General features: G+C 49.7%; 1 protein-coding gene across 1 annotated transcript in view; it reads left to right on the forward strand.

Annotated features, from left to right (window-relative positions):
* The window catches only part of KIF6 (kinesin family member 6), a 383,680-nt gene that overhangs the window by 341,024 nt on the left and 30,193 nt on the right, over positions 1-12,463 (forward strand). The window contains exon 16 of the mRNA XM_060021290.1: positions 3,361-3,411. Within this exon, the coding sequence (XP_059877273.1) occupies positions 3,361-3,411 (51 nt within the window). The remainder of the gene's footprint in view (positions 1-3,360; positions 3,412-12,463) is intronic.

The following is a 12,463-nucleotide window of genomic DNA, read 5'->3' on the forward strand; positions in this document are numbered from 1 at the left end:
CAGAAAACTGAGTATCACTGTAAAAGAATGAGTTTTGCTTCTGCATGATGATAATACCTCTCCTATGAACCACCACTTGGCACATACCCTGCTCGCAGGTGTTTTTAAAGGTCATGCCTCTCTTCTGGAGCTCAGCGTACCCCTGCACCCCTTGCTGCCACCTCCACTCTTGTCAAGTAATGAATCCAAAAGCGAGAGAAGGTGTTTCCAGCGTATACTGTTGTAAGTTACCGGAGGCAAAATTACAAATTACCACCATTCTCCTACAAGCAGAGCACTCCTCCCCTCCCCGGCTTCCCTCCCAGACCATCTCCTGCCTCGGGCTGGGAGTTCTCTGTTTCCGTTTCATCTCTTTTCCATACCTCGGGACAGGGATGTGTCCAGGAACCCAGGCCAAAAGTAGCAAATTTATCACCGTGCTAATGACAGCGAGCTGCATGCTGAGTGAATTCTGCAATCCCCCTCAACTCCTTCTTCTGCCAAGACCTATGGAGCTGCAAGATCCAGCCGATTACAGAGACTGTTACCTTCACATGAAGAATGGCCCTGTTGGAAAATGCAATTAGGTATCAGCCATAAGGCTATTTTTAGAAGCTTGTTTGGGAAGCTCTCAAAAGCAAAAAATGCCATGTGGTGGGAGGTGTTAGCCAACTGGCCGGAATTGAGCATCACTAAACAGATTTTCCACCTACCTTTATCAAGTTGCGGCATTCTAATGACCCACCTCACGACCCCAAGGGAGGGCTCATTGTTCTGGGAATAGGTATCTACGTTTGTGCAGTTTATAGAACTCTCAGTCCTGGTGGCAAAACCCCGCCTCTTTATTTTCATGAGCAGTATTTCCCAGGCTGGATCTGTGGAGAATATTTCACCCTGTCATTCCAAAATAGCCTCCCCAGGGCTTTGGAAGGGGAGCCTGGTCACTCTGGTAGGAACAGGGGAAGCCACAACACACTAGGCTGAGCACCTGTGGGAGGCGCATAGCTGGGGAGTCGCATGGTCAGGGAGGCCAGCCGTCGAGGACACTCTTTGGCGGGGAGGCTTGTTGTCGGGGAGGTAGTTTCCAAGGGGGCAGGCAGCCCGTGTGGGCTCTAAAGGAGCAGGTCACTGTCCAGTCTCATTAGGAGGGTGGTACCCAGGCACGTTAGAGGCTCGTGCCACCTGCGCCAGATACCCAGGAGACCAGCCAGGCACCACAGCAGCATCGGTGCTCCATACTGTGGGCGTGAGAAAGCCCTCGATGACCTCCTCGAAACTGCATTCGCCGCAGCACGGTCTCCTTTTATTTGAAGACCGTGTGTGCCGTGCTTCTTTAAAAATCAAGTCAGCAATGTTTGAGGCAGACTGGAGGCTCAGCCCAGCACCACCCCTGCGCCCCCAACTCGTTGACTCTGCTGGTGCAGACACTAGGGTCACGTGGGGAAGAGAGCCCACCTCTGGCCATGTCTGGGCTGGGTTTCAGGTCCTGGTGGCTCCAGGCTCATCCAGTACTCATCCATGGGCTAGGTTTCCGCCTCCTCACCCCCTTCCAACACATTCCCTAAGTTCTCACTCGCCCCCACTTGGAATTAGGGTGCAATGATTGCTTCCACCCAGTCATTGGCTCCCTCTCTGTGCGTAGTTCTCTCCAGGGGGGACACGTGGAAGGCAGGGCAGACCTGCACAGTGACACACCAGGAGACGGTGGCTTCCAAGGTGGAGCTGAAAGAACTGGGGATGTTTAACCCAGAGAGGACACATCTAAGTGAGAAACCATAGCACCCTCAGATGTGTAAAGGGGTCTCACTGCTCATGAGAGAGGATCCTTTTTCTGTGCTGTTCCAGAGAACACACCAGGTCCAAATAGGAAAATTCCAAGGAATCAGGTGTCAATAGCACATCAGCAATTCCTTATATACAGTTTAACCAGTGGAACAGCCGGGGCACATATAAGTCAGAGGTGAAATGACCATTTCATTCTGTAGAAGGGACTCCTAAATTTTGTGGGAAATTAAACTGAATGACCTCTGCCATCCCTCCCAGTCATAATATTCTAGGAGTGCCCTAGAACTTTTGGGGAGTGACAAGGTCTCCTGTGACTGCTTCACTGGAAGCTCAGTTCAGGTGTAGCCTTTGAGGCATAGAATGAACTGTATATGAGGAAAGGAAGCAAGGAAGTTCCCAGGCTTTCTCAGAATCCCCCAGTGGTCTGATCACATCTCCCCAATGGGACGTGCAATACAGACAGCGCTGACATTTTAACAAGTGTGCTGAACGCTTGGACGTAAACTAACCCCAGGGCTGCTGTTGCAGCCATGCCTCAAGCACGGCATCACGGAGTTTCAGAGATGGAGGAAGCCTGGAGGTCATTTGGTCCCAGCTCCTACCCAGGGCAGGAATTCTCCATCTAACAACCCAACAGATGGCTGCCCGGCTTCTGCTTGAGCGTTTTCAGGAAGGGGCTCACTGCTCTGCCAGGAGATTTAGTCCATTTTGAGACAACTTAATCCACGTGGAGACAGTCCTCGCTGTGAGCTGTTTCTTCCTTGTATTGAGCCCCAAGTCTGCCTTCATTCGACTTGACTTTTACCCTCAGCAGTAGGACAAAAATAAATCTGTTCTCTCATCCATATAACAGTGTTTAGATTTTTAAAGACAGCCATTGTCTCCATAACTCCAAATATTTTTTTTTCCTGTCTAAACATCTCCAGTCACCTTAACCATTTCTCACATGGCGTGGTTTCCGAGCCCTCACCATCCCAGTTACCATCTTCTAAGTATTTTCTATTTTACTAATGTTCCTTACAAAAAGTAGCTCCTAGAACAGATAACCAACTGTGGTCTGACCACTGCAGAGTACGGCGGTGCTCTCACCTCCCTTGATCTACACACTAGACCTTTATTGGTGCAACGTGGAATTAGATGTGTTTCCTACCAAATGATCAACTGTCGTGTTCATATTAAGGTTATCATCAACTAAAACCACCATATTTTTTGACACAGTTTCTTATAGCTTAAAAGAAAGAAGTGGATTTAAAAGGGATCCTATAAATTATTAAAAGATCGAATCCTGCCTCCCCTTTCATTAATAATAGACACATAGAACTGTTTAAGAGACTGTAGCCCTAGCAAAAATTATGAGTGACATACTAAGATAACTGAACCCACAGAGAGTCCAAAGGTGAAATGTGTGCTTATATTGATACGCCAGGGCCCCAGCCTTTGCAGCCTCTTGTTCCACACATCCAGGGCCTGCAGGGCTATGCTTGCTTGGTCTTTCATACTCTACCTAATTTTTTTAGCTCGCCACCTGCTTCCTAGGCCACGTCTTCCTCCAGCCCACTGGAGACTCACCCGTGGTTTCCTTTGTGTCTTTGACAGGTCGCCTGAAGGAAGAAATCACCCAGCGGCACGTGCAGCAAGTAGCTCTAGGTGGGTACAAAGTGGAGCCTGCAAGCAGACGGGGAAGGTAATACAGGCTGACCTGGTGTGGGAAGCCCACGCCCAGCTGAACAACAACCCATCCAGAACCCTTGGGAAGGTTAAAGGAGGGGAGGTTTGCGGTCAGTGCAGCTTTCTTGGGACGCCCCTCCTCTCTGGGACCAGTCAATTGGGACCAATTGACCAGGGACAATTCACCCCCTATGTCCCAGCTCCTCAGGGTCCTACTCGGAGCTTTCTAGAACCACGACTAACTCATCGCAGCAGTAACGGTTGGTGATGAAAACAGCTACCAGTGGCTGAACTACCTCTGTGCACTGGTTTATGTGCACGTCTCCTCATCCTCACAACAGTCCTAAGAGCGCAGTGCCTTTTCCAGATGAAGGTGATTCAGTGACTTGCCCAAGGTCACAGGCTAGTAAGTGTTGAAACTAGGACTTGAACCAGGTCTCTGAGTCCACACTGGGCGCTCTTGGTCCCCATGCAATTTACTGCCCACAACAACGATGGGCCCACTTCATACATTAATAATGCAAACACTAAACCAACAGAGTGATATCGTAAGAGGGCCTGGGCACCTTTTAGGCAGTGGGCATCTGCAGAAAATGCCCCCTTGTGACATGTGACCCAAGGAAGTCACCCAGGAGGAGTGTGCAGCTCCCTGGAAGGCTGGTGGAGCAGGGCTCCTGGGCAGGGCCCCCCGTATCCTCTCCCACTAGCCTGGGATCAAGCCTTCTAGAGCTTTGATTAAATAAGCAATTCATATGTTCCGAACAATGGGATTCCCCTTGAGAGGGGCTGGCCCCTGGAATGACCTGCAGCTGGAGAAATCCTGTGCGCAGGATCTCTGGGGGTAATGGAGTAGAGCCCCAGCGTGATGAGGGTAACCCATCTGAGCCTAGTAACTTGGATTATTGGGAAGGTTGGTTGTTTAGTTTTGGTCGTAACAATGATCATACCAAATAACTACTGATTACATCAGAAACACAGAACAAGGAAGCCTAAGACACACTGATGGAGCCTGAGCTTTTCCCTGTTGGCCCCGGGACTGAGGGGTCAGGCAGATGTGCTGGGCCTGACCTCCCATTGCCAGAGGCCTGGGCAGGGTCTTGGAGCCAGGACTCTGCAGAGCACCTTCCCCAGCACACAGCCAGGGCTGCCCGGGGCCCTAACTCATAGCGCCGTGCTTGGGAAGGGCACAGGGACCTCTGTGGGGAGCTGCGCCGAGGTGCAGGTCACCGGAGAGGGAGTCATCCCTAGCGCTGGCTGCCACCTGGTCTCTTCTTCAGTCTTCATGATGCTTGTTGAACAGAAACAATGATGTGGAAAATACCACTCAAGTAATTCCAAGGGCGGTTTTGCTCTAGAGCCTGGGGAGTCGTTTCCATGGCTTTCAGGGCAAGAGGTGTTCCATCCTCTATGCCCCCGCCCCCCGCCCCCTGCTGCGTCTCTTCAACCGCAGGCTCCTCCTTAATTCCTGTGTTCACCTCTCTGGGAGCCTTCTTATGAACTATAGCAGGTGTCAGGTGCAGCAGGGCCCAACTTTGCCTGAAGTAATCAGCAAACTTCAAACAGAAAGCACTTTGGCTGAAAGTCTAATTAAGAGCATTTGAAATACTATTTATCTTAAAAGCATACTATCCCAATTAGAGAAGAAGTGTTACCATCTCCCAGCTGCCATTTTGAGATCAAATGCCACATTGCTATCCAGACGCCTTAGGAGCTTGTCTGATGGGGCTGTGGACCCGCCGGTGCACATGTGTCCCAAGGGACACATTTCAGAAGGGACTTCTTCTCATTGAGAGAAAGCTCTCAATGCAGCAGATTATTAACAGCGCCATTTCCTGCCTTAACCCTTGCCCTTCAGACTAGCCTTGGGGCTGAAGGCCAGGAGCCATGGCTCCTGTAAGAACAAAAACAACTCGCTCGGTGTATTTGGCTTCCTGACGTCCTGTAATTTGGGCTTCAGTACAGGGATGAGGCAGTGACTACACCTGGCCTCACCCTTCCATCTCTGTGGGTTTGTGTTGCGGTTCCTTCCCCCTTTCTGTTCTGTTTCTTTGTCTGTTTCTTCTCCTCCCTACTTTCCCTCACCCTCCATTTCAAGTATTCCCTTTGATATTATTTCTTTCTTTTACCTACATGTTCCTAAGTTTCCATGAAAGTGCAGGTGGGGTCGCTTGGTTGAGTTTGGGGTTTTGGGGGGTTGGGGGGGTCAGGAGTAATAAGCAAATCTGAGCAGGAGAAGTTTTCTCATGTATTTTGCGTAAGAATATGTCTCTGCTTGTGTCAGTAGACATACGGCCAAGAAAATTTGCAGAAGTGTAATCTCGGCCAGAGCCAGGGGACAGCATGCCACCCTGTCAGGAATTTGGGGAACACTCAAAATGCATCACTTCCTGATTCATTTACTACATTTTACTGCTATCTCTGCTCATGAGGTTATCCACAATGACTGCGTCTGTGTCCTGGACACACTGGCTCACGGTGTGCTTCTGTGCCTCTCTTCCCAATTCCACCCTCAGTGACATCCCACTGGCAGCTTGAAATCAGCCACAGTGGGAGTATCTACACCAAGGGCAAATACTGTTATAAACTGGGGCTTTCTTTCCCAGAGAGCTGGTTGTTAACCATTTCCCGCCACGCCACTGGCACACAGAGAAGCACCCGTGGAAAGGCCCATTCTGTGCGTGAGCATCTTTGCTCTTCAGAAGCCTTCTACTCCCCTTCCCAGCTGAAAATCCACATCATGGCTCTGCCCGCATTCACTGCCCACCCAAGGAACCTGGTCCTTTCGAAAGGCAGTGACCAGGGAAACCGACGGAGACGGTGGGGCAAGAGAAGAATTGGGCCCAGTGGGCCCCCTGGATGTGACAGCCAGAGCTGGAGGGGGTGGGTTTCTTAAGAAAATCATCAATGACCGGTTCTAAGAATATCATCAACAAACAAGTTACTGGTGGACTTAGAGCAGGGCTGACTCCCGCACACTATTTCAGGAAACAATAAAACTATTATTTTTCAATGAAGCATCATTTGAAAGTGATCCTAACTGAACTAGATCGAGCTGGCTGAGTTGAGAGTGCTTTGCTGAATTCAGCTGCGTGTGTTTTTCCCTCTCTGTTGTGCTAGCTCCCCAGCGTGGTAAAGTGTTGTCAGTGACGCAGCGGGGACTAATCAGCAGACGTTTCTTGAGTACCTCCCCATGTGCCATGGCTCTAAGCTCTTTCCTTGTATTTCCCTCTTTGAAGCTCCTAAAATCCCCATGCGGGAGGTACTACTATTATCCTCACTTTACTTAAGGCCCAAAGGGGTTAAGGTGAACCTACCCAGCTTTGCTCAGCTAAGGATGCAAATGCAGATGTAGCTTGAGAGCTTGTGCTGTAACCACCACACCGCACGGCCCTCAGCCCCAGGCTGAGCACTATGGAGTCCACAGAGGGACAGGGATTCAGTGCCTGCCCTCGAAGGGTGCGTAGCCAGCCCAAGGGGATATATACATTAAAAAGATAACTCTTTATCTAATTCCGGATTTAGACATATGTATTATTCTATCCACTGTCCTCTTCCTACTGTAGCCCCAAACCAAGTTGGCCTTGACCTCCTTCATGCAGCCTTGCCCACCCGCTTCTCGCCAGTCTGCTTTGTCCTTTAGCCTTGTTTTGTAATTATTTATTTCCATAGCTATTCTCCACTCTAAAATGTGAGCTCCTGGAAAGCTGGGGGCAGTCAAGTTAATCTCTGTACCCCCGGCAGCCAGCACAGGCAATAAACAGGCCAAGTCAATGCTTCCCCAGATGACTCCCAGACTCACACATCTTGCAAAAGTGGAATGAGACATTTGAACGTAAAATAAGTCCATTTAAAAGAAGTAGAAGGAGTAAGTGCTTTCGGAGCCCACAGCTGAGCGGATTACAACACAAGGCAATAAATCCGACTCTGTCTTATCTAGCCACCGAGCAGAAAGAGGAGTACCCAGAGTTACACAGTTTTCATTTTCTGACCACAGGAAGCATACTAACTAATTTATCTGCAGAAATAAAATGTCTTCTGGAACTAAACACAGACCAGAATTTATCGTGGGGACCTTTGTGTAAAGGACACTGAGTGACATAGTGAATGATGTCGTCAACTGCAGTTTTACAAAAGATACCGAAATGTTCCACAAGATGATTCTCGCATTGACCCTCTGTAAAAGCGAGAGGCCTGACATTAGCGCGTAACTCACTGAGAGGTGATGTACTCCAGGAACCCTGCTTTCTGACGGCCTCACAGCTCAGGGCGAGCCCAGGAAGCCATCCCAGGAACGGGAGCTGTGCCCTCTCTCTCAGGTGTCTCTTCCAAGCAATATTTGATCAGGGCCTGGATCTCCTGCAGCTCACAATCAAAATTCTACCACGTGCCTGTGATTAAAATTCAAAAGGCCCATCGCACTACCAAGTAGCGTGTGAAATGTGGCAGGTGAGAGGGACAGACCATCAGAGCTCCAGGATCTTAACAGAGAGAGTGGCCCCTGGGGGGTGTCACCAAGGCCATGGGCCTGAGCTGAGCCTTGAAGAATAAGCACGAGTCAGAACCACAGAGAGGAGGGTGGGAGCAGGGGATAGTTGTCGTGTGTGTGCTGGGGTGGGGAGTGGGGGGAAGGCTGATTCGGGGTGTGTGTGTGTGTGTGTGTGTGTGTGTGATATGTATGTATGAAGGGGATGTATGTGTATTTAGTGTGTGTGTGATGTGTATGTATATGTATGTGGGGGGGTGTATACAGTGTGTGGGGGGGGGGGTATGTGTTTGTTTTGTGCTTTGTGGGGAGTTGATATGAAGTAGTCCAGAAAAAGGCTAACACAGTGAGCTGGGCCAGTTCACTGAGAGCCTTGAATCCAAAGATTTCTCTCACAGGCAGTTGAGCCACTGAGCATTTCTGAGCAAGGAAGTCTTGGTCAAAGAGGCCTTTTAGGAAAAGAAAGCCCCAGGCGGTAGCTCGAACTCCTCAGCATTTGCTACCTGACTGATGAGTAAATAATCTGTACCACCCTGGAGACCCCCCTCACCCAAGCCTTCACCCGGCCCCTGCACTGGGCGATTCCTCCGGGTACACACGCCTGCAGCCCAGGCCCAGGGAGGGGTTGAGGACTCCTGGCCATCTCTGGGTAAACCTGCTGCAGACACTGCCCAGCGAAATCTGGGGCTGCCCGGGGAGTCCCACGCTGACCACATGCCACGCAGAAGCGACCCCTGAGAACAGGCCACTGTCGCTGCAATGCCTCGTGGGGCCCTCGGATTACCACCGGGTAGTACACGCTACCTGACCTGAAGAGCGGGCAGTGACAGCGCTGAATCCCAGCAGGGCCTTAATGAGGGTCGACAGAGGCACTGACCCTGAAGGCTCCCTGTTCTACCTCATTGTTCCAGCTTAGAGCGCTCTGAGGAGTTCTTTTCTCCTGAATGGTGTTCCTGCAGTGACCTCTTGTGGCGTCCCTGCCATTCTCCAAAGACAGGCCACCACCACTGCCACCTTCTCCCGTGTGGTGGAAAATTAAGCCTGAGTCTTGAAATGCTTTTTGGAATTCTGAGCCCGGGAGCCACAAATCTGAGAGAAAGCAAAAGGCCAGACTGTCATCAATTTATTCAGCAGACTGGACTGAGCACCCAGTATGAGACCAGGAATTCCAGGATGAGGGGAGGAACCACTGATGGAGACAACTGGAGCAACCCTCCCGGCATCAGCCAGCCCAGTGGTTTTCAAAATGGGCTCTAGGGGACCCATTTGGGCCACCCTGTGGACCCTTTGGGACCACAGGGTGAGGGTGAGGGGACCCAGGGTGCAAATGGCAGGACCCCAGGATTTTCACCTGGTTCAACCAAAGCAACTTCTGTTTCTCTTTTTGTCATTAAGCCTTTGCTTGAAGAAAAGGTTCTGAGCTTTGAACACATCTTCCTCCCTTCGGAACTTGCAGCTCTTTCTGAGACATTTCCAAAGGCAGACAGTCCAAGCTTCCCTTCCCCAGAGCTATCTCAGTTTCCCCTGGGCTCACACGGAACTCTGCATATGCTTCTATAAGAGAACTTGTCACTTGTATAGTAATTATACAAGTATAGAAGTCTTTTATCTTTATAGTATAGAAGTCTTTTATCCTTCTCCCCCAGCCCCAAGCACAGTGATTGGCACACAGAAGGTCCTCCCTAAGTGTTAGCTGAATAAATCAGTGATATCTAAGGGATCCGATTTTTGCCTTAAAGATTCACCAGCTAAGGGACTCTGTGCCTAGGTTCCAACATCTGTAAAATGGGGGTGGTTGGATTAAATGATATCCTGTGCCCAACAGCCCATCACAGTCCCTGGGACTTAGCGGACGTCTACAGATCCCTGGTTGAATGAACAAATGACTCTAACACTCCTCAGCCGTCAAGTGCCACAATTGTATCTCTTTGTGGATACAGAGTTCCTTAAGACATGCAGAAAACACTCACAGCCTTGGCAAGGAGACGTGCGAGGGCTTGGATTGGTTAGAGATGTTTTCATCCTACCTGAAATGAATGATCTAAATGCCGACCCTTTGGAGTAAGGGATAAAGAAAAGGAAGCAGCTGCCCCAGAGGCTGAGATGGCATCTCAGCTGGTTCCAAAAGGACTCAGGTGGCTCTGTAGACCAGTGATAAAGTCTCACCACCTGAGCCGATTCTACTCCACAGGTGCTTGTGAATATAGGGTCAGCTTCGGTGACACAAGGTCCTTGGCCAAATGTCCAGGCTCAAGATGGAGGCTGGGAGTCATAAGGAGTCCCCACCCCATTTCCCTGCCCAGTTCCCAGTTGCCAAGGCTCCAGACCCTTTGAGGAGTTCCGACTCCCTCAGCAGCCGTTCTGGAGAATGGAAGGCTGTGGGCATCAGCCCCGGGGTGAGTCTTGAACTGCGACCATGGTTTAGTAAAAAGAGCACTCGCTCTAGAGTCAGGAGAACCCTGCTTGATGGTGCCTCTGCCATTCGCTAGTCATGTGACTTTGGCCCATTAACCTTCCTGCATTTCCGTGTCCGTAAGGGAAGAAGAACACCTACTCCCCAGGACTGATCTCAGTGCTGAGCGAGGTGTATATGTGATGGAGCCGAGGACAAAGTAGATGCTCAGTGAATTGTCATGAACCGTGACTCTGGGTGTCGGGAACCAAATGCCCAGGCAGTGGGCAGAGCCCCTGGCCACAGAGCTACCACAGTCCTGGGCTACCAACATGAGTTGGCATAACTGGTGGAGGTCACCATGGTCCCCAGTCACCACGTCTCTCTACCCACATTTGCTCACAGGTTCTATAAATCACTCTTCTTTGCAAAAATACATCAAGCCCCAGGAAGGGGCTGTCTATTCCTTTGAGCACTTGAACACTGATGATCCTGTTACTGGTTGCCAGAGCCACATTTTTCATTGTGCAGATATGCAGAAACCATATGTGCTGCTTTGAGTGAATTAGGCATTTGACCAATGTCTCCATCAGTTGGGACTGCTGTAACAAATTACCACAGACTAGGTGGCTGATAAACAATGGAGATTTATTTCTCACAGTTCTGGAGGCTGGAAGCCTGAGATCAGAGGCAGGTTCTGGTGAGGTCTCTCTCCTGGGCGCAGACTGCCGGCTTCTCGTTGTGTCCACTTGTGCTGGAAAGATCGAGCCAGCTCTCTGGTCTCTTCTTAGAAAGGCACTAATCTCATTCATGGGGGCTCCACCCTCATGACCCAATTACCTACCTGCAGATACCATCACATTAGGGATTCGATTTCAGCATGTGAATTTTGGAGGGGACACAGTCCATAACAATCAAACACAGTAGACAAAATTCTAACCTCTTGACTTCACCTGCAAAAATGTATCTGATAAAATATACCACGGCCGGCTCCTCCATCTGTCCTCTCTTGTGTTTGGCCAGTCTCAGCCCAGAAAAGTTCTTACTGTTTTGCAGGACCTATTCTGTTGCAAGCATAGTGGAGCTGGGTAAGACCTTCCTAAATCCCCGAGGAAACTGATGATGAGTTTGGGGAAGACCTGCCAACAAGAAACCAGGGTCGTCTGTGCTCAGATACAAACGATGGGTGCTTTGTGTTCCAAATAACGAACATAAAGCTCTAAGTGGTGCTCTGAAAAAACTGATGTCTATTCAGAAAACCATGAGGGCACTGTTGTACAGAGAGCTGTGGGCAGGGGACACCCAGAGAGCAGAGCAGAGCAATTTCCGTATAAAAAAAGAAAAGGAAAAGAGAAGCAGGGAGAAGTGAATTGTATAGATAAAGTCTATGACCAACCATTGGGGATGAATCTGGCAATATCTGAAATCTGCAATATCTAGAAGATATGCAACCTCCACCACCTGGCAATTCCACGCCTAGGAACATATACCTGAGATGGTGTCACATGTGTGCCCGAGGGGGCACTCCTGGCAGCATTGTTCTTATCATAGCAGACAGTCAAACGAACAAGAACCAAGACAGGAGACCACGCAAAGGTCCCCCGTAGGGGGTGGATAAGGGAGCGAGAGCTGTGATACAGTCATACAGTGGAACACCTTAGAGAATTCAACATGGATAAACAGATTTACGTGTAGCAGTGTGAATACGTCTCAAAAACACAATGGTGATTGAAAGAAAGAAAATTGCTGAAGGATATATATGGACCCGTACCATTTGTGTAAATTCCAAAATTTTCAATAGTTTTTGTCGGGGGGGAGGGAATGGGAGCTTTGGACATGAAAGATTCATAAAACACACAAGTACAGGTGCACAGTCCGACAAACGGTTATAAAGAGAACACTCTGCCGCCCCTTAAGTCAAGAAATGGCTAAGTAATGTTTACAGGGCACGAAAGACACAGAGCGCGAATATAAAAGCACGAAGGGAAGGCTGTGGAGCTCCATCCGGACAGTGATGTTACCTTCAGGGAGGGAGGGTGGGGCTAGGGGAGGGCGCAAAGGAGGCCTCCACCAATTCTGAACCGTTCTAGCTCCAAACAAAGCCCAAGTCTAAGGCAGCTGTGGCAAACTGCTGATTTTTAGATTATCCAAAATAC

The sequence above is a fragment of the Delphinus delphis genome, chromosome 10 (assembly GCF_949987515.2).
Source record: "Delphinus delphis chromosome 10, mDelDel1.2, whole genome shotgun sequence".
NCBI classification, from domain to species: Eukaryota; Metazoa; Chordata; class Mammalia; order Artiodactyla; family Delphinidae; genus Delphinus; species Delphinus delphis.